At 38.5% G+C, this 23019-nt stretch overlaps 1 protein-coding gene across 1 annotated transcript; it reads right to left on the bottom strand.

Moving 5' to 3' along the window:
* Nucleotides 1-1393: 1393 nt before the first annotated feature.
* Nucleotides 1394-22261, bottom strand: LOC121942752 (uncharacterized). Its single transcript, XM_042485996.2, has 10 exons — nucleotides 21751-22261; nucleotides 18738-18953; nucleotides 10748-10867; nucleotides 8813-8959; nucleotides 8111-8293; nucleotides 6057-6221; nucleotides 5058-5135; nucleotides 4460-4572; nucleotides 4071-4191; nucleotides 1394-2790 (listed from the first exon to the last, which is right to left on the bottom strand). The coding sequence occupies exons 1-10, from the start codon at nucleotides 21994-21996 to the stop codon at nucleotides 2545-2547; spliced, it is 1635 nt and encodes a 544-aa protein (XP_042341930.2). The 5' UTR covers nucleotides 21997-22261; the 3' UTR covers nucleotides 1394-2544.
* Between the last annotated feature and the right edge of the window lie 758 nt (nucleotides 22262-23019).

Below are 23019 nucleotides of genomic sequence, written 5' to 3'. Positions count from 1 at the left end.
GGTCTGATTTTGGCATTTGGTAAATAAAAAATGCTTTTCAAACCCACCAGCAGGTTTTTGGGTTCAAATAGGATTTTAAATAAATAAAAAATAAAGCCATTTAAAGTTGTATGTCCTTCATATCCCTATGTCTTTATCTTATTTTATTTTTCACCTTTTTTATTATTTTAGTTTTTCCTTTTGTTATTCATTTCATAAACTTTATTTATTTATTTGTTGGCAGACTGTTGCTGTCAACAAACAAATTTCCCCACTGGGAAAACAACAGTTTTATCTTATGCACTCTAGGCCTTGTTAAAATCAATAAATACTTAAATTTAGTAAAAAATTATTTTAACAAAAATAATAACAAATGATGAATATAATAATAATAATACTGTTCTATTACTTATATTCAGAGTTCCGTAAGTGTCATTTTTTGAAAACATGTCTTTCGTTTTTTATCTTTAATGTGAGAATGAACTTGCTGCATGAGGTCAGTTGACTTGCAGCTTTATCTGCTTATTCTGTGGTTTTTTGCTGATGTGTGCTGACAGTCACCAGAGGGCAGCAGCAGGCTGCAGCTCTGACGGGGTCTCTCACTGTCAAACCGTGGGCAGTTGTCTGAGTTTTGCAGATTTGTCTTAGGTTTTGATGTGTGGTCCTCTCCTGTATTTATTGAGAGTTTGTATTTGGACAAAGACTTGGATGAAATGGCCTAAATGTTTGGAGATTATGGTTAAGTGAAAAAATAAACAAATATATACAGTAGGCTAATACGTCACATCAATAAAACAAGTGGTTGATTAAAAGCTGAAATGAGGATCCAATGATAATAGTTAAATGTTACGTAATTCAAGTTCATTTGATTCATATAATATAATATCCCAAATAACAACTTGCCTCAAGGGTTTTGAAATCTGCATAGCATATGACGCCATCTGTCATTGGACCTTCACTTCAAATCAAAAAGACCCAAAAAACCCTTTTAACAGGGAAAAAATGAAAAAACCTTGGGAGGAGCAGCTGCACAACTCCTACTCTCCAACTAATCTCTCTTTAATTAAGTTTTCAAATGCATTTAAACGTCCTTTTGGAAAGTTTGTTTGTTTCGCTGAAATGTGCAGCAAAAATAAACTTATCATGCTCAATCTGTGACCTTAGCTCCATTTTTTTACTTGAATAGTCTTGTGTCGTTTGAATTTTAATATATGCTCCTCCTTTAATCATTTTTTCATTTTCATTCTTTTTTTTTTTGTTATTTTTCCCCACAACTTTTAATCTGTCCTAAAATACACAGTAACGTGTCTTACAAGATAATTCATCCCATTTGTATAAAAAAACAAATATTTCATTTATAGTACACATCTTTGAAAACAGGTTGTTACCCACAAATCCTCAGCAAATGAATAAATATGTCAATATTTATAATTTTAATAGCTTTGTATTGTATGCATCATATATCACATATTATCAACATCACTGTAAGCACTTAAATTACACCTAAATATAAGTAGAAGATTGCCCCTGCTCCTTTTCTCTTTGAGCTGATCAAAGTCTCTTATAAGATAAAGTAGGGGAAGACTATAAAGAGTGATACACAAGTGCTTCTCTAGATATAAGCGACCTTGAGTGAACGATTGTTCCTTTGAACTGAGTGGTTTTCTTACATCATCTGAAGACATGTCTTGTTAGAGGCCAAGCACTTATCTTGTCCAGATGTGTATCAGCTGCCCGATTCTCCTCTTTTCAGTTTTTCAATAATCTGAACACAAGTACTAAGAAACCTGAAAGGATTATTTGATGTTTTCTGAAAGGATCCAGCAGTCATTCCAGATGTGGACCTCTAGACAGCTTAGAAAATAACCCAGTTTGTACTGAGCAGCTTTAATATTGAACACTGAACATACACATAGTACATGCGCTCATACCGCACCAAGTCATCATTCAGAGAAAACAAAAAAAGACAAGAGCAAAAATTATAAAAAATAACAGCTAGTCTACATGTTTTCAGTGTGTCTTTTACAATTAACATTTTTACACATTTAGCTTTTGAGCAAAACTAACAGTAAAAAATGTAACTTCTCACATCAAATGTGGTGTGTGAAGACAATTCAGTACAATTTTACAAATGAATTATTTGATTCTTATTTCCTGACCATACTTCTTTCTCTCTCTCTCTCTTTGATCTGTAACATTAAATAATCGGAAATAAATCCACTGATCTACACCTACCACGTGTATCACAGAAAGTCTGAGACATAAAGACATTCACAATGTTACAAAATAAGGCACAATATTTACAGTCTCAAGCAAACCTCCTCATGTAAATGTGTGAGAAAATTAGTGTTTCAGGTTGTCACAGTTGAGATTTTAGAAAGGCTCAGCCTGTCAGTGAAATGTGTAGAAGTATGTGCCCGTTTAACAAGCCTTTGTCCGCTGCGGCTCTGTTGTTCATCACTGAATTAAAAGTGTCTTTATGGCTTCTTTTCACCATACGTGACATGCGGGAAGCAGCACTTGTGACTTCCCTCAGACCTCTCCTCAGCTTTCAGGAGGTAGCACTCACTGTCCATTATTTGCCCCTTTCCCCCGTCTTAACCAATCCCTCCAGGGAGACTGGGTTTTGTTCTGATTAGTGTCTGAACTCCAGGTGGAGGAGGAGGTGGAGGAAGGCTGGCGGGTCCAGGTGGAGGCTGTCCTGCTGGGTCTGCGGAAGAAGGACATGCCATTGGTGTTGGGCTTCTTCTGAGGATGCTCCGACTGCTGCTGGGACCTGAGCTGCTGGTTGATGATGATCTGGATGTCGTCCTGAGGAAAGGTGGGGAGGAAGAGGAAATGAGCAGGAAACATGAGGAGCAGAGACTCAGTCTGGCGTCTCATGTCAGGCAAGAACAACATGTGGACACTGCCCTCATATCATTCAAACTCACCACATACAACACAGTCATCTGACTGTATCAGATTTAAACACTGCTTGGGTCTCAACAATTTGCCGTTATTGTTGCGGTGACCTAGTTTTTTTCAATCATTGATGCCGTCTGCATTTCTTTTGATAACCAGTAATCAACATGATTTTATAGTTTAAAAGGTCCAGTGTGCAGGATTTAGAGGGATATATTGGCATGAATGGAATATAATGATAAGTATGTTTTGTTCAGCGTGTAATTACCTGAAAATAAGAATGAGCTGTTTATGCATATGAAGCAGGTTTTACGAGGGGATTTACAAGAATAAAATGCAAAAAAAGGGTGAATGGCCACAAAGCTTTATAAATAAAACAAATCATATTATTGTTTGTTAGTGTCCTGCTTTCTTTGAGTGCTGCCTGATTGCACTGTTTTCTGTTTCTATTAACTATTCTGCTCAGGGTATCTGATTTTAATAAGGCTTGTAAAGAATTCTGTTCATTTGTTTTCATAGTTTTTAAATAAGGGTTTGAATTTGTAGACGAGTTGATATCATACTGTATCTGCACATACAAGATATTTGTGTTAGAAAATCTCTTTTATCTATCATGTGCATTTGGTATTAGAAATCAAAATGAGTATTTTAACAGATAATTTCTATTATCATTGAGGAAAATTACATAATTCTGCTTTCATCTAACAAATGCGATTTCTCCACATCAAAATATTATCTCATTATCTTCACCAATACGCTGGAGATGGGACCCTCCGGCAGATGGCTCTGCTTGGCACAGTGACTCAGCAGCAGACGGACTCACAGACAGAAACACCTGCTGCTCATATTCCCCCAAACTCACAGAGCTGAAAGAGACACGGCTGCGTCTGTCCTTAACCTCAAACTGAGTTACATTCATCTTCTGTCTTGTCAAATTATCAGTAAAAATGAGGGCAGCATACCTCAAATGGTGTTATTTTATCAGTTATGATGCAGATCTTAAAGGTGTTAATTCAATGTATTGATAAAGAAATTCATAAAGCAGGAGATTAGCTTGCGGACTCTGATTCTAATTGGCAGTTTGTGTCAAAGAGACAGCATGAAAGATGGTTTGAGGAGCTTTAGGACACCATTGAGTGGATGAGATGGACCAAAAGCTTGACAGATACAAAGGAAATAAATCTCACCTGCCAGGCCTCCAGTTCCTGGGACAGCTCCAGTTTGCGTTGGATGGCTTCTAATAACTGGTTGTTCAGAGACATCATGTCATTTTTACTTCTCACCAACTCGGCCTCCATCAGGTTTTTCCTACCAAGAAAAGATGAAACCTCTTTAGTCATAACAGTACCTGCAAGAGTACCTTTCTAAATTAAACCAATGAATTATGTCTATCCTTTTGTTTTGCAAAACATGCATTCCCTGATGTTAATTCATAGATTTTTTTTCTGAATATTCAAACCAAAATTTGCAAAACTATTTTAGCACATACAGTAGTTGTCCTGTAAAACAAACAAATGTTGCAACAGAATATAATAGATTAGTTGTAATTTGCAATGAGAACAAATAAACTTCTCACTTGGCTATGGCTTCATCTCGGTCTCTGATGGCCTGCTGTACGACTTCAGCCTGTTCCTGTACGCTCTGCAGCTTCTGCTTCAGCTCGGCGTTTTCCTGCTGCAGCTGCACGCTCTGCAGGAGGAAGAAAAGAACTATGTTTAACTGGTAGTCTATCGATCTACTGTATCTATCTATCTGTCATCTGCTTACACAGTGAAGACATTGTGGCACTTCTGTTTCTGCTTCCCAAAGACTTACAACAATGTGAAATTTTTCCTTTGAAATTCCAATTGTATTACTCTTTAAAGTTTCTATCCCTCTTAACTTCAATACCAGGAAATTTTAGAGGGAGAATTTAATAGTGTTTGTGCTTGAGGGTTTATTGAACCCAAAAATGTGATCATATTTAAATCTGGAAAAAAAAACTTGTACGTCATGCACTTAAGTATTTAATCTATACCAAGGGAAGCTGGCACCAAGCTGTCCTTTTGAAACAAAATAATCAACTGTATAGTGACAGCAGCAAGGTCAGTACTGCAACAGCCAAATCCTAAAATAATGGACAGCTATGTATGCTGCTCATCCCTGACAGTCTTGTCTGTTCATCACTGGGTTACCTGATCTCTCAGCTCCTGAGCTGCGCTTGGATTCCCACACTGATCGCCCATCCTGTGGACAAAAGCCCAATTCAGCTCCTGGGACAGAGACATTAACAAAGAGATCAGGTGTCATTCATGCATTTCACAGAGATTTACACCAAAATGGAGCTTCTGTAATGTTGGCCTATTTGCAAGGTGCTCAGAGGGAGAAAGGGGACGGGCAGGAATATTTAGTTACAGGATAAATGCCTGTTTAATGCAATGAGACACAACTGGACAATTGTATACTTTTGCCTGTGGCAACAGAGGCTCAGCAATGCAGCTATCAATTGCCACAATTCATTGGAATCCATTGCAAAAACAAGGACACACTTTGGTTTACTCTGACAACACTATGGTGACCAGCCACTAGGGGGTAGATGGGCTAACTGTGAATAAATGTGGTATGTGAAGAGGCAAATTTGCACCTCTGTTTTTACCCTTCTAGAAAACTAATAACACAATTACCTGGTGTCAGAATAAGCGGAAAAAAAAAAGAGTTTCTGACTGGTGGAATTTATATGAACGCCCCTCCAGCTGGAACAACAACTCGAACAGTGCAGTGCAGGTAAAGCAATATTTCAGTGGTTAAATATTTGAAACAGCTAATAACGTGTTGTTTTAACACTCTGAGCAATAAAAAAAAAACACATCTTCTATGCAGTATCAAAGCTTAAACGTTCATTAGCATACAGAAGTTGGAAGAACGACTTTCCAACTGGGAAGTGGGACCATCTGAGGAGCACGAAAATGCGCAACTATTCATTTACATCGGAACACACAAAGGACACAAATAAACTTTAGAGCTGGGAGTTTTTCACATATACGCCACATATTAATACAATATTCATACATCATTCAAACGTACAGGGCATGAAAGCCACAGAGTAATGTTCTCGTCCTCCTTTGATTTCAAACAAATAGGTCAGTCTTTTGTTTTGCATTTCCTCTCTACGCCGCTCTCTCATCCTGTCTCACCTGTGGGCTGGATGACTGTGCCAGGGTTTGGGCTACTCCCTTCAGCTGATGCAGCATGGCCTGCAGGTCCTCCTGTTGATCCACGGCCTCCGACCTTCCTGAGATGTTCAGTTTCTGGGTCAGTGGCAGCAGCAACTGAAGGATGGAGCCCATTTCTAGCGTTATCTGAAAGGAAAAATATGTATTTTTGATTTTGGGAGTAAACTGTCTCTTTAACTATGTGTTTTCAAGGACAGTTTTGTGTTACTCTCACAATGCAATTTTTATAGCTTGGGGGCTACTACTGTATAGGTGGCCCGCATTGATGGAGTTAAAGTTTCCAAAAACTAGGTCAAAGACACAGTATTTCTTTCGCTCTTTTCTTTCAGTGAGTCACTTCTTTACACACATCAAATATTAAGTGACAGCAACTATTTATACACTGGGAGGTGGCAGCATTACGTCATCGCTTTATTTAACTTCCCTGAGTTAAATATATCACATGATGATAGTGATCTCACCATAGCTCACAGAGATATCTGACATAAACTCTATGATATATTTACAGATACAGGTGTAAACGTGTGTTGAAACCTGTAAAATATGGAAACTCTCCAACAATGTAGCTTTGACAAACAGGAAATGTGACTCATGAGTGCAGTTAAACATCATATTTTCCTGCTGGAACCAAACAATAACAGTAGACACCCAGAGAGTGAGAACCAGAAGATTTTTTTAATTCAGTCATCACAGGAAAACAATTTCCCCTAAAAACATACATGAATCGTTGTGGACAGGACCACAATAGAATGAGCCCAAAACTAACACTTGCCGACCACAGTGCGGAGATAAAGTCAGTGTTCAAACTAAATTATTCTTGTGTTTCTGCCAGTTACAGTCTGCCTTACAGACCAGGCTGGTTGTGTTATTTGTTATTTATTGCAACTCTTGAAAGAAGAATGTGAACTATTTTCCCATGCACTGCCACATATTGCTATGAGTGTAAATATATCCGTGTATATATAATTTCTTATCATGATATTGATATATAGGTAGCACATATCCTGGAGAATAAATTGAAAGAAAGTTAATAGTAGTATTTTCCTAGACCTGTAAATATAGTTTGATGTATAAAGTCAAGGTGAAGTTCCTCTTTGCTGTTTTTTGTCTTGATTACAAAATGAGACTGACTGACTGAGGACGATTTGGGATCCAATAGCTCATAAATGCAATTCAAGCTTCCCAGCTACAACAATTTCTCTCTTCTTTTCCCCCTACAGTATCTCAGAACCGTCGTATTACTCACAACTTGTTTCACACAACATTATTTGATGTTTCTGGAAGTTATAAAGTTAGTGTAATTCTGAAAGTTTAGAAATGTATTTTTGATAGTTTTACACATTCATCTTGCAATATTTTAAGGAAACTGTATTTGATAGGACCACATTCAGCTGCGGGTAAATACTAATTTGGCTCACTACTGAATATTACTGTAAAAGGGCCACAGGTTGGAATCAAACCTGGACCGCTGCAAGGACTCAGTCTACAGGGGACACAAACTCCACCAAGTGAACCAGAGGTCGCTTCTGCCCATGTTCATTATAATGAGGAAACATGTCATCCTGTGCAGCAGTGTGGCTCACTGATGTGTTTTTAGTTATTTTGGACAATGGAGCTCTATGGAGCAAAGGGATAAGCTAATCAGTATTTGGCTACACAGGCAATTCTGTTAGTTGGAAAAAAAATAGTTTGTTTTTGTCTTTTCAACAGATTTGTTTACTGTAAGAAAAATAGAGCATATACTCTTTTTTTCTATTTCAATGACGAGATCTCGGCCAAATCTTTCTTGTTTTGTCTTGATGTTTTAAAACACTAAAGTCAGACGTAAGGTTGTCGGATTTATTTTTATCATTGTGTGTTCGTGTGCGCGTGTATATTATACACTTTTACTTACAAAGAAAGTAGAAGTGAAGAAGTGTCAAACACTAAATTTGCTGTATTCTAATGATGAGGGACACGTGTCCACTGCATTCCACCTGAAATCGACAGCTATGGTGAGTAATCTGCTTTAGTACCTCTTCTTTGCTGACTCCCAGCCCTGCGGTCTCCAGGCTGCTCTCCAGCTCTGACAGCAGGGAGGCATCTCCGTGGCTCCTGCCTTCCTGCAGGGACACCTCCTCCTGGAGCTCCTCCACCTGGGCCTGCAGCTGCTGTGAGCGACCCCTTGCCGCCTCGACCTCCTGCCATGCCTCAGCTAGCTGAAAACACAAGGAGCGGACACACACCTGATTTTTGAGACAAACACAGCAGGAAAACCCTGAATCTGAAGTTATCAAGTACAACAAATGATTGCGATGAAAATAAAACAACATTATGAATCATCAGATTGTAATGATGCTAAACACAGAGATAAAAATTATAAAACAAGGGTGTTTTTACCCAAGGCCACGTGTGCTTATTAAAAAGCCGTCATGAGAGACTTGTTTCGACTAACGTTCAGTGTGAGAGAAATCCTGACATGCCAGATTCCAGCCTGCGGCCCAACATGAAACTAGACGAACATGAGTGGAATCCAGAACTGCGAGTGAAAGTTACAATGACGGGGATGAGGTGATTGTTTAGCAATGCTCTCCACAATCCCGCCGAAACCCAGGCCACTGGGTTGGGAGCAGAAAATCCTTTTGTTATTGAAGGCTCTTTCATTCATACTCTGCCCACACTGAGCCATTTTGTGTTGCCCCGTCTCTGTGTGTGCCTGCCTGTGTTTGTATATGTACCTGCTGGCTGTGCTGCTGGTTGAGTTGATCATGCAGAGTCAGGCGTGTGTGTAAAGAGGCCAAACTCGCCCTCAGTTCAGTGTTTTCTTGACACACACTTTCCAAACGCTCCTCCAGCGCCTGCTCCTTCTGGGTGAGACGCAGCACCTGAGAACGCACAAACACAGGTCTTCAGTATGATAAAAAGTTGTTTCTTCCCATAAAATAAAACTCTCACTAACTCCCACTTTACTCTTGCATCACACCATCTCAATCCACCGATGTTGAAATATGTGACAGCTCGAGATGCGCCAAGAATATTTGAAAGAAATAAGCAGGTACTTTCCTTCATTTATTGCAGGAATGTACCTTTGTTTTTCTGTTTTAGAAGTGAAAAACCAAAAGTATGAAAGTGTGGCTGCATAAACGATTTCCAGAGTCTCTCTGCCTGTCTTTCCTCTACCACCAGGTACATACAAACAGAAATTTAGATTTACAATGGCTGGTTTTTGAGGGACTGTTCTCCTTCTTTGGAAGAGTCAGTTAAACAAGTATTTTACTGCTGGAAAGATTGTTTTCTCACAATACTAGGCTGTCCATGTAGTAGAAAGATGCATAAACATTTGAAATGTGTATATAATGACAAGAGAAAGAAATAGAAAAGAGCTAATCAAGACACAGAAAACCTACAACTACCAGAATGCACTTCGCTGCAGCAGATATAATGAAAGTTTGGCCATTTTGAGACAGGAAACAATTTGGCAGCTGGCTGATAACAAAGGACCTCATATTACAGTCAAACAGCTAAAATATGTTCATTTGAGGCAAGAAATTGGCAACACAGTAACATAATCTTGGTTCATATTTCATCAGCATTTCTTAGTTTTACTGTTTGAACTCAGTTTTTTCAGCCTATTTTTTTTTTTTGTAACAATACCATAAACAGTATAGTGCCCACTTTCTGTTCACAAACTCTCATACAATAGCCAAACAGTGCACTAAAATATGTTGTTGAAGACATTTAAGGTGAAAAATAGACATTACAGTAACAGAATCTTGGATTATATTTGATCAGCACTGCATTTGTACAGTTTGATCTGACTTTGATGTGCCTTTCAGAGAGGGGGAGAGGGGCAGGCCTCTTTTTCAATCTGCTTCTGTATTCTTTTTGTTTTGCATATATGAAAATAACAGCCCCGAAACCAGCGAAAATCGATTTGAGCTGAGAGATGAGCAGGAAGATCTGGGCGCTGGTAAGATGGAGAGAAGTTTACCACAGTTTATTTTCATCTGCTAACCACACTGTATGATGCAAAGCTGAATAGCTGAAGCCAAAATATTGCTTAAAGCCTGATTTTGCAGAAGGGTTCAGATTAATGACAGATTATTCTCTTCTTCTTCTTTACAGATTCTCTTTTGAATCTGTAAAGAAAAGGACTAATATTTACCAAGGGGAGTTCTGTGAAGTTGAGTCTCATTTTTTTAATTGTATAAAAAAAGAAATATAATAGGGAATCAAATGCCCCATTTTTGTTTTATTTATTCTGTATTTTCTTTTAACTTAGTTGTCTTAATATATGTCTTTTGGTTTTCTTTGTGAGCCAAGATTATTTCTGTCGCCTGTTCTTCAATGTTTTACTGTAATTTTGTCTTGTGTTCTATCATATTCTTTATGTACTGGGAATTTTTAATTTTTGAAACTTAAAATCACAAAAACTCTAAACCAAAGTGGGCATAACAATGATGTGCAAAGATGTACCAGCAGCTGGTAACACAATCAACACTTTTGACAAGAAATACAATATGTAACCACACACACACACACATGCACTGTGTTCTGGTCATCCTGTCCGTGTGAGTACATGACGCTTTCAAAACTAGAAATGTTCATCACCATCCTTTAGGATTAGCTTTGGTTTGGTTGCAGCATTTAGATGTCGAGTGCATGGTAGTTACCTGCTCTTTCATGGCACTGATCAGCTCCTCATCCTGCGGCCTGTTATTGCTTCCTTTTTGTTGGAGCTCCTGTTTCAGAGCCTGCAGCTCACTGGACATGGCTCTCTCCACCTCCATCGCCTACATACATAAACACACACCAGAGAGAAAACACAGACACCGGAGATTCACAAATGGAGTGAAAGGAAAGAGATATTTCGCTTTTGAATTTGCAGGACAGCCTTCTTTGTGCATTTTTTGTTTTTACTTTTAGACAGGAAGAGAGATTTAAGCACAGAAAAAGTTCACTCAGCATAACCAATACAAGTGGAGTCATACACTGGCATGTGTCAACTTGAAACTCCAAAACAAAGTTTGCCTTAGGGATGAGCTTTCAGAGATCCGAAAAATAACCAAATATAAAGCAGGAGGGCTCTAAATCCTGTAATCTAGAGCCAGATGAGAAGAAGCACAAAATGATATCTGACTGAAAGGTTGGGATTAGGTGACTAAATCTGAACATGTGTTTGGTATGGTTTTTGCTGCAGGCTGTGCAGCGCAGGGAAAATGAGTTTTCTTTACTGCCTTCAGAAGAACTGCTCATGTTTACAATATTCCCAGTTTGGAAACCCAGTGACCCCCAGTGTGGGCTAAAGATAATATCCGAGGGGCCACAAGGTGATTAAAAGACTAAGAAAGTTAATTTTGTCCACTTTTTTCTCATCTTTGCTTAAAATAAAGTTATTATCACCTCTTTTAGGCTTCTAAAATCCTTCATATAAAACTATTTGAAGGAGGGAAAAAACTGTTGAACTCATAACTTACGTCCACAAATAACTTGTCATAACTTGTGATAAAGGTTGCACGTACATACTGGCACATTTTTGAAAGGTACCAAGTAGATTTGTTTTTCCGAATATTATTTATAATAACCAGCTTTATTTAGATCAAGAGAGACAGAAAAGGCAGAGGGAATGACATGCAGCAAATGGTGCGGGCCGGACTCGAATCTGTGCTGCTGCAGTAAGGACTTGGCCTTAGCAGTACATGCTCTACCTGGTGAGCTCACATGGTGCACCATCTTCACAAGTGGATCCCCATTTGTTTGAATCGCAATTAAGAGCACGGAGTGACGTGTTGCACAGTCTTGCTGATGGTGTTACTGATTGACAGCTGAAAGGGCAAGAAATGAGGCAATGGACCCTCTATTACCACCTTGAGGTTATATATGCCTCCGTGAATCCGTCAAGTTGCAGTTTACGTCTGTGTCTGTTCAGACTCATATGCAGTCAAGACAGTAGACAATGCTTCAAGTATGGATGTTACTGCAAAGAAACATCCATATGATTCTCACAAACATCCAGCAGCGAAGAAGATCTATACAACCAGCACAGTCTCAAGGTGGGCAGCCAGTGGTTGAGACGTTATATGATGGCCAGAAAAGTGTTTTTGCAGAACATTATGAGGTCAGCGTGAAGCTGACCTTTGACCTTTTGGATTTCAAATCACTTCATCATTTTATTCTAATAGACATTTGGGGGACATTTGTGATAATATGAATTCTTGAGTTATGGCCAGTAACATGTTTTGTGAGATCACAGTGACCTTTGACCTTTGACTACAAAGTCTAATCAGGTTCATTGTTAAGTTTAGTCTAGTTCCTCAAAGCGTTCTTGAGATATTGCATTCACAAGAATGAGACAACATTAAAACAGAATACCTCCGGTCACGGCTGTCGTTGGCATGCAGGCATAAAAATAGTTTTGCAAATGTTTTATGAGAAAAAAGACGCATTCAACATGATTGTTGGGCCTTGTTTCCTGTCTACATTTCAACTGTCAAAATGTCCAATACGGGCCAGTATGTCTCGAAAATAATCTTGAAAAAGTCCACGTTCCCAAGCAAGAATGGCCGGAAACAAACAAACAAAAAGCAACACACTCCTGTGATCACTCATGCATTAACAGAACATAAAAGATGAGTCAATCATTGACAAATCACATAATGTTGTTAAAATCATTTTTCGTCATGGTTGTACTTGTTTATGTGGAAAGCAGATACTTTCTCAACACTTTTCAACCATAAAAAAAAAGAGCCTCGGTGAACCAAACCGTCGCCCCCCCCCCCAGTCCCCTCCTCCTGGTCTGGGACCCTAAGTTCCCCTTACTCAGCAGTTCGGCGGGCCCCTGTCAGGTCCCATCACCACCACATAATACAAGATGAAAGACTGGCCTCTGCGGCAGATGGAGCAGAGGGCATCTTGGTCTTGTCTGTGACATCATCATGCCACATTAGACAACAATGTGGCGGAGGGTAAACTTGAGAGTGAAGCGGAGGGGGACAGCCTGTGTGTACGTGTGCGTAAGAGTGTACGGAGGAAGTGAGGTAGGCTTGAGGGCTAAAATTAGTGGGAAGTGTTTGTGTCTGACAAGAGCAAAGCCGGCACCGATGGACAAAAACAAAACATGGCATGCAGACACACTATGAGGAGCAGAAGGGGGGGCTTAAAGATGAACATTTGTGTCTGTGAGTTGTCATTACGGCTGCCTCCTTTCGTCAACATGGGCCCCTTCTCCACAATAGAGGCAACGACCCACTGAGAATCACCAAAACAGGAGTGGAAGGAGGACGCTCCATTTGGTAGAGACACAAAGATATTACCCCCCTCACATGGCCCCCCAAGCCTCAGGCCCTCAGTGATCCAAACGCCGAGGTATCTAACAGCTGACCACCCCAGCGACAGCCGAGCCCCTCAGGGAGCTCACAGAAAAGATGGCTCTCCCCTGGGATGATGGGATGTTTGGGTATGAGGGGCGACATCAAAGGAGCAAATGAAAGATTTATATCTCTCCTAAATGTATACTGTCTTTTCCTTTTTTGTCTGTGAGCTGCGTGATGCTGGCAGAGGGAGCAAAGGTCACAGGGGCTCGCCTCAATTCAGGCATCTCCTCTTACAATAACGGAAATCTCACAGTGAGGGATTCGTCACAGACGCCCAATAAAACACTGTGATCCACGCCCAGTGAGGACGATCGTGTAACACCGGAAGGAAAGCAGGAGGTAAAAAAGGTCAGGTGTTTTTGTCCGTTATAAAAGACACAGAATGGACAAATCATCAGCTATCTGATTTACACTACTTTACCCTTATTGTTAAAAAAAGTGGTGGACCAAATATTTAGGTTAAAATGAATCCACCATGAAATCTAATAACAATAAATAAAAAAACACTATTATTTTATTGAATGGTCATTTCATTTATTAGGATCCCCATTATCTGCAGACAAAGCCGCAACTATTCTTTCTAATTTTTCAATAATCAAATAATTATTTTTAAGCAAAAAATGGCTAATATTTGCTATTCCTTTGATGTTCAGTTTACTATCATATTACACCAAAATAGCATCAAATCCTTACATCTGAGAAGCTGGCATAAAGAGAATAAAAAGAATTTACTGCAACAATTAGTCTATAATCAAAACCAATTATGTTACTGTCGGCCAACAAATCAGTAAGTTGATAAATGTTTCAGCTCTACAAGTATAAGACACAACTGCGTGTTTAACCAGCTTGCTCTCATAGAAATGTGTGAAATGGACCAAACTTCAACCCATCAATGCATTATGTGGTGATGGGCCCGAAATGTGTTAAAATTATGTGTTGGCAACACAAAAAGTTGAATCAAAACCTCTTTAAAACAGCCAAAATATGAACATTATAACCTTTATAAATGTAGAATTAATTGCAGGTTGGTTGTATTGGACTGCATCAGTTTAAGCAAAGTGTACCTAATAAACTTGCTCGTGGTTGTTTGTTATTGTTTTGCTGACTCTCATATCACACCTTTTCATTCACCGGCTAGTGTAAACATAAATATGACAACCGAAACTGATGAATGACTAATGGTTATACTTAATTTATCTTGACACAGGTCCAAACCAAATATCTGAACTAACCTTTAAGATATGTTATTGATTTATTTGCCCAGGAATCACAGTGTACAATACCAGCATTTCAGGCTTATTGTTCATTGGTCATATTACCCTTCCAGTCTGGCATTTCTATCACACTGTCAAACATTTTCTAGCACAAAGTCAAACTAAACCAAAAAAATCTCAGATTCTTTCTTTCCTTCAAAGTAAATACCATCACACTGGCTCCTCAGAATCTGATTTTATGTATTTCCTTGTTAAATATTCACTGAGTCAAGTGATAAATGAACAAAGACTTGCAGCAGACACAAGACAAACTCATTAATGCTTGACTTTAGTGTTCTCATGCTGTGTGTCAGTTGCAGGAATGCTAACATTTGTAATGTAATCAGAAGAAAAACACCCTGACACTAGTCAACACTGCCTCGTATTTTAACACCTACTTTCCTCAGCTGCTGTCCAAACAGTCAGCACTGAACCATGTGACAATCTGGCACACGTCAAGATTGTTTTTATGCAGACACTTCCTCAAACGCACCAGGATGGAGAGTCAGTGCAAATCTTTCCTCTCACATCAGGGCTTTCCTTTACTGGTAACAGTGATGAACTCTCTCAGGTTTCTGTGGTGCAACATAAGGACACACTCCTCCAGATTCCTGTCATGCTCTGGTTACACTCTCACAAGTAGAATATTGTGTTTCAAGCTCTCCAAAACCTGTCCAGCTTCAGTATATAGACTTAGTCAAAAGAGTTTTGTACTCTAAGTCAAGACATTTTCTGCATTTTTTCACTATTTTCGACCATTTTTAGAGCAAACGATCAATTAATTAATTGAGAAAATAATGCCCAAATTAGGACTAGTGGTCAAATACAGTACTTGAGTATGAATTTGAGGTTCCTGTACTTTACTGAGTATTTTATGTTCATGCTACTTTATACTTTTACTCCACTACATTTCAGAGGGAAATATTGTACATTTATGTGACATCTTTAGTTACTTTACAAATTAAGATTTATAGAGATTTAATAAGATGCATAAAAAACACAGGAAGAGTTAATAAAATATGATGTTTGTGATAAATTAAATTACCAAGCAGTTTTTACCAGTACAGCTGAAATGAGTAGTTGATTAATCATTTAGCTGATTGTCAAAAAAGTAATTGGCAACTATTTTGATAAACAAGTCATTTTATATTTTGTAATAATTTTGAGTTTTTGGACCTTTTCCTGGGATTTAATATATATAATTTTGAGGTTTTGTAGGGTTTCCTTTTAATAATTTTGAGGAGTTTTTAAAATAATTTTAAGTTTTAGGGATTTTTTCCCCATTTTTTTTTTTTATTTTTTAAATTTGGTTGTTGTTTTTTTTTATTTTGACTTTGTTTTAAATAATAAGGTTTTGGGGTGTTTTTTCTCATTTAAAAAAAAATCTTTGAAAAGATTCAAAGAATTGAATTTTGAAAAATTTGTCTGCATTGGGTACTTTTATTTTAAATACTTAATGTGCGTTTTCCTGATTACACTTACTTTTACTTGAGTAACATTTTCAAACCAGTATTTTCATAGTGTGGTAGTAGTACTTGAGTAAATAAATACTTCTTCCACCACTCATCAGGACACAGAACAAAATCCCCTGTTCCAGGTGTAATAGTGGGAGTGCCAGTACAAACACACTTAATCACAGAAACGCAGACTCACCACAGCAGAAGCAACAGCACAGTTTACCACGTCTGGTAGAGACACGTCACACATGGAGCTTCTTCACACTTTCTTTCTTCAACACATTCGCCCTCTCATCTGTCTACGCAGAGTCCAGAGCTGCCTATGTCTGATGCCAAATAAGACATTTTCTCCACTTCCTTCTCCCTGAGCAGCCCAAACCGTGATAGCACCTTTTATCTAAATTGACGTTTTCCTGAACTTCCAGGGAGTCTGCTCTCCTCAGTAAGTCCTTAAGTCTGGACACAGAGGGGAAAAGACATTCATAGTTCCTTATTATTCTGCGGACCTTGACTCATGGGAGGGTTTTTCATCATAGCTGGGATTCATTTTAACTTTTCCAGCTCAGTTTTGCTGTTCATTCTGACACAACACAAGGAACTGGCTGTTTGTAACGCAACACGTCACGACTGTAATGTTTAGCAAAACATTCCCAACTTTCTCAGGCTGGAAAAACACTCAAGGCTGTCCAGCTGTGTGATCCAATCAGCGCCGCCATGTTAGCTGATAAGAGGCTGTAAATTATGTCACCGGTTTGATTTTCCGCCTAGTGTTTTCTCAGCGCTGAACACTGAATATCATAAATGTATAAGCTGATAATGGTTTGAATCAGCAGTATGTTGCCAGATATCTTGGCCATTACGTAATGCAAGTACATGAGCACTTTGTTAAAGGTTAACTTTATGTTACTTAATAACCTGGATCTGGTTAAATAGATCATAATGTTCTCAAGCAGGGCTGCACCCAAACAGAAACCTCTGGGGCTGAAAAATTAAGCCAACACAGCAGAGGAGTCGGGGCGACCTCAAACTTAGTGAGTCGAGCATCCATAGGCTGAGTCCTTTGCAGTGGCCTGGGTTTGATTCCAACCTGTGGCCTTTTGCTGTCATTCCCATCCTCTTTCCCCTTTCCTGTCACTCTATAGCTGCTGTCTGATAAAGTAATAAAGCTGGCTCCAGAAGCAAGTCAGTCTCTACAGATGCCTATGTTAAAACACCCAACTTAACAGCAGAAATTAACATGTTCATAGCGTGGTACAAAAAATGATTGTGATCTCTATAGTTATTTTTCTCATTCATGACAACTATACAGTGGTGAATTTTCATATAACTCACCCGTTTAACTTTTATTAAGACTTCAAGTTACGCATATTAAAGGGCAAAGTGCTTTGAGTGGCTGTCTGCCGATAGTCAGATACAGCCCTCACTACTCCACAGCGCCAGCCTCTTGTCCATTTATGGTCACATAAAAACAAAAAACAAGACGTCTATGACAGAAATGCCAAACTCGGGGCTTCAAATCAGATGACGGGTGGTTCGACACTCAGGTCCTCTGGTCTCAGTGTCTCAGTATCCTTAGGCAAAATACTAAACCCCAAAGTGCTCCAGTTGTGAGTGTGTTTGAGCTGAGTAGCAGGAGGCACCTTATACAAAAGCCTTGGCCGCCAGTGTATGAATGTGTGTATGAATGTGTGTATGAATGGGTGAATGAGACATGTAGATTAAAAGCGCTCTAAGTGGACTGAAGACCAGAAATGTGCAATGAAAATGCAGTCCAATTATCAACTAATCTGACTTGCTCAATTGATTTATATATAAAATGTCAGAAAAGAGCAAAAAATGCAACGAGACAATTTCATGAAGCCCAAAGTTAAGCCTTCAGTTATCTATTTTTGTTCAACCAACAGTCAAAACTGTTCAGTTTAAACTATATAATAACAAAGAAAAGCAGAAAATGTCCACATTTAAGAAGCTTGATAAAGAGCATGTTTGGCCTATTTTGCCAAAAAAGTGACAAAAAATGTTATCAAATTGAAAAACACACACAACTGGAAGTTAATAAAGTACAACCAGCATCTTCCAGACTTTCTCTGCGTTTTGCTCCCTCTGTCCTGGATCCAGAATCACTTCATGGCATTAACTTTCACTTCTCTCCTTGTTTGCATATTGTTTCCATTCTGCACCACACCAGCACCAATCATTTGCCTGAAGCCAACAACTTTGTTTCATAGCTTCTGACTATGTAACTTCCCCTTTTCATAGAAAATTGTACGAGAGACCATTTTGTCTCGGTCTTGCTCTGAGTCTGTGAACAGTGTTGCTGTGGAGTAGATTAGACTAAATCGGACTGATGCAGATGGCGGTTTGCAGAGAACACTGAGTTTCAGTGTGAGGATCAGGTGACAGCGCGTCTCATCTAGTCTGACTGAGAAGGCCGGCAGCTCTGGATCCACAGCTCAGGTGTTTGTTTCACAGAGGCTCGGTTACCTGTCGCAGCCAGGAGGTGTCTTTGAATCAGGTCTATAGCTCAGACAGGAAAACATCAAACACACACACTAACTACCTGCCATGTGTGAGACTCACAGTGTTGAGCTGCTCCCTGAGTCGCTGTGTGTGCTCGCTGTGCTCCAGCTGGGCTCGACTCTTGTCCCTCTCGGCCTCGCCGAGGGCCCGGGTGAGTCGCTCCACCTGGGCGCTCAGCTCCCTTACATCCCTCTCCAGGTCCCCAACCTGGCTCTCCCACTGGGACTGGCAGCCCTCCAGCTTCAGCCGCAGCTCATGCCTGCCCTGCTCCAGCTCCTACACAGGGGTGCAAGGAGTCATAATTTCAGTCAATCCAACAAAGCTGTTTTTTTTACTATGCATAGGTTTTAGAATCAGAAATACTTTATTGATCCTGAGGGAGAAATTATGATTCTTTTTTTAGTTCCTGTGATGCCAATGCATAGAGACTTATAGAAGTGCAAAGAAATATATGAAAATAAAAAATAAGTTTAAAAAAATAATACAAAATATGAATAACACAAAATAAAAATATATATAAAGTCCAATTAAATGTGTTTATTGGTTAAAATATAAAATTAAAATTAGTACATTATGTTTCATTTTAAATCAGTATGTAAAAAATAATTTTAAAAAATGTAAAATATGTATAATATATTGAGTATGTAAATACATATATAAATATGTGTGTGTGTGTGTGTGTGTGTGTGTGTGTGTGTGTGTGTGTGTGTGTGTCTTATTCTGGATTATAATGTGGAAACTAGTATGTAATGGTTCAGAAATCTATTTTAAAAATGCCTCCTCTCACTGCATTGCTGGTAGATCTGTTGTTTGGCAGTAAATTTATGGGCTCATCACTGATTCATTTCAAGCTGCTTCACATGCTTGAGTGTTATGAGGCTCCAAGTCAATCTTTGGGCCTCGCTGCTAACACTTAAACTGCAGATCTGTCCTTGTATTAGATGTACAAGTTGACTGCTGATGTCTCATAAGAAGTTAGTGTCACATGTTTGATTCCTCAGCAGCAGGCTGCCAGTTTCTTTCACAACTTGTGATAAGGTAACCTGAGAAACATTTTAGTGGAGATACTTTGTGGTCACTAAACAACACAACAGAAAAAAAAACACACAGTGAGAGCACAAAGGCATGAACCTGATCACATTTAGGAAAGATTAGTAAAGCAACAGTTTGACCTGTAGAAAAAAACTGCATTACCTAATAGTTTTTCAGTGTATTATTGTCATTCATGTTCACTAATTAAATTCCGATTCTGTATTTTTTTTCTACTCTGCGATGAGACAAACTATTTTACATTGATTAACAGATCCATGTGTCTATTTCTTGAACTTTTCATCTGCGAGGGGAGTCTTTGAAGTGTTGAAGGGATTAGGGCAGACTGAATCAGATTGTATTGTTAATTATCCTAAATTGGAGTCCCTTTTGTCACAAAGACCTGTTGATTAGCTGAGCCCTGTTTTAGCCTTGCCTTGATGTATGCTTTCCTGTGGATTTCTGATAGACTTACTGTTCATGTTGTCAAGTTTGACTCTGATATACCATGAACTTTGGAGTATATTAAATGTTGTACAGTCAGCTGTAGATCATAAAGTATAATTATAATTTTTCACAATTTCTCACCACACTAATGTATTTATCCATTATGATGTCATGTGTTGTTCCCTACTATTACAACTGAATATTTAATAGGGGTGGGAGAAAAAAAATCAATACAATATAGTATCATAGTATTTTGGATGCCAATATTATATCAATATTGGGGTGCAAAGTATCAATTTTTAATTACAGAAATTATCAATATTGCAAAACAAATTAAAGTTGCTTTTTCATTTCACTATAAATGTTTTGCTGCAGTAAAAATCACTGCAGTGAGATGAAAACATATTAGATAAAACAGATGTTATCATGACACTTGTTTAAAATCACAGTAATAACGTTTATGCCTTAAAAGTTCAGTTTTTAGGCTTTTAAGGAATAAATTAGCAACGATGGAATATAATATAATGAGTATATTTCCATTAGTTTATAATCACCTGAAAATCGTTGTGTTTTATAACCTTAAAATGAGCTGTTTATATCGACATTAGGGAGGTCCTTGTTCAAGGAGTCTGCCATGTTTCTACAGTAGCCCAGAATAAACAAACCAAACGCTTTCCAGTTTAGTAGTTAGCAGCCTCTCTGCAACAAGCTGAACAGTGTCAGAAAAATGCAGATGTTTAATGTGAAACTACTTTATTAAGCAAATCAACAGTTTAAAATCACAGTGTCTGTTTGTTTTGGAGAGGAAGAGACCTCTTTGGATAATTTGGCTTCTGATAAAAACCTGCTGATCATCTGGATCTTAAATTATGAGAAAAAAAAGGAGCAGATATTAGCATGTGCTGGGCTAGTGGCCTGTCTGCAGCAACAGCTTTGAAAAAACACAGATTTTTATAGTTTAACAACTTAATTGAGTGTTTTTAATGGTTTACATTGCCTGGTCTGTTTGTTTTAGCAAGGAAGAGACCTTAGCAGATAATGCAGCTCCAAATAAAACCCTCCCAAACAATGAAAACCGGAGGAATCTTAAGCAGTTCACACTGTGCTCATGAGAGACGTTTTAGCTGGTTGCAATTTGATAATCTTCATTGCTAGATGCCACTAAATCCTGTGTGATGCTTATTTAAAGATTTCATTAGCACATAAAATAACAACCTTCAACTGTGTGTGCTTTTATTCATCAATATGAATAAAGAGATTTTTTAAATCCATGGTTTGTATAATTGTTGAAAAATCCAAATTAACAGGCACTCAGAGATATACTGTATGTAGTATAACGTCTGTACTGGATTCAATTTGTTCCCAAAGTTGTTCTACAGTCAAACAATAGCTGTAACGACACAAGCTGTAGCCTTATTGTTTAGTGTTTTGTTTTGTTTTTTAATCTTTTTTTTAAATCAACAAACATTTTGACCCATCCGCTTCAAATATTAGCAGCAACCACGTCGTCAAACATTTTAAAACCCATTTCACCGAAAAGCTTTCATCATAAACCACATATTTCAGCATTATGCGGGCAGAAGCAGAGCAGTCTTACCTCCAGCTTGTCTGCGTATTGTTCATGAAGTTTGTCGCTCTTCTCTTTCAACTGACGGTTTTCCAGGAGCAATGCGTTTCCCAGCTGGGCTGCCAAAATAACCTCTTCCTCCTTTTGTTTCAAAGCAGCCACAAGTTCATTGGGGTCTTGATAATCTGTCATTTCCTCCGCTCCGTAGTCAAAGTAGAAATCCTCCTCCAGATCCATTTTCTTGGACTTGAAGCTCCACTCATCCAGTCGATCCATAATAACCGAGAGTTTATTCGCGCACTTCACCTGAATAAATTGTGTTTTTTATATATATAAAGACGCAGAAATGGGTTGAAATAGAGTCGCGCATGTGTGAGAAAGTTGTCCGTCCATGACACCTGTGTGCTGCTGCTCTGTTAGTGGCTGTTTCTGGATGAGAGTGAAGCTGCAGGTTTGAGCTCCACAGTGAGAGGAGGCTGGTCCGTCTGTCGCCAGCAGATGACTGTTTTTCTCCAGGGGGATGTGGCTTCAGTAACCACGCTGACACCTGTCAGCCTTCAAGGCTGAAAGTATCACAGGTTAAAGTGGAAAATCACCACAATCCATTGAAACACCTGTGTGATGTGTCAGAAATCACAAGATTGTGTACTTAAGTGAAAAGTAGCAGTACTACAGTGTAAAAAGTACTCTTAGAAAGTTACAAAGTCCTGAATGCTAAATTTTACTTGAGTAAAAAGTATGAGTATCCCAGTATATAGCAAAAGGAAAAGTCATTATACAGAATGGCTCATCGCAGTAGGCTATATTATTGGATAGTAATAATTGATCGATTAAAGGGACAATTCACCCCAAAATAAAAAAAATACATATCCTTCCTCTCGGTTTGTTGAGCTCAAAGAGCAAAAAAATAAAGAGATTATGACCTGGTTAGGGACTGTTCGTTATTTCTAACAGGGGAGAGGGTGTTGCAAAAAGGGGTAAGCATGTCAAATATTTTTTAGGATTAGGGGAGAGGCATACAGATTTATATGGCTGCATTTTGTAATTATTTTACCACCATTTTTTGGTGTTAATCTCAAAAAATACACCCCTTATTACAGTCAGAAACTATCATTGAGTTGTCAAATTTCTGATGGTCCTTGAACATAATTATGACAAATGCTTCTGTCAGAAAAAAAACCAGAACCATTCTAAGCTTAAAATGGTGATATTTCATCAAAATCACGTTATTCTACATGTCTCCACGTGTCAAATTTGGCTGAAAACAAAACATTGGCAATAACCAGCATGTACAACAAG

This window comes from Plectropomus leopardus, chromosome 6 (genome assembly GCF_026936395.1).
Source record: "Plectropomus leopardus strain MGB_pleo_1.0 chromosome 6, ASM2693639v1, whole genome shotgun sequence".
Lineage (NCBI taxonomy): Eukaryota > Metazoa > Chordata > Actinopteri > Perciformes > Serranidae > Plectropomus > Plectropomus leopardus.
Note: the sequence above shows the minus strand (reverse complement) of the source record. Positions and strands in the feature narration are given on the sequence as shown.

Bases quoted from the DNA above. Each gene is read 5' to 3' on its own strand.
- LOC121942752 (XM_042485996.2), bottom strand. From the start codon at position 21,996: ATGGATCGACTGGATGAGTGGAGCTTCAAGTCCAAGAAAATGGATCTG. The intron at 18,954-21,750 runs GTAAGACTGCTC...ACCCCTGTGTAG, and splicing joins AATACGCAGACAAGCTGGAG to GAGCTGGAGCAGGGCAGGCA. The intron at 8,960-10,747 runs GTAACTACCATG...GTGCGTTCTCAG, and splicing joins TCAGTGCCATGAAAGAGCAG to GTGCTGCGTCTCACCCAGAA.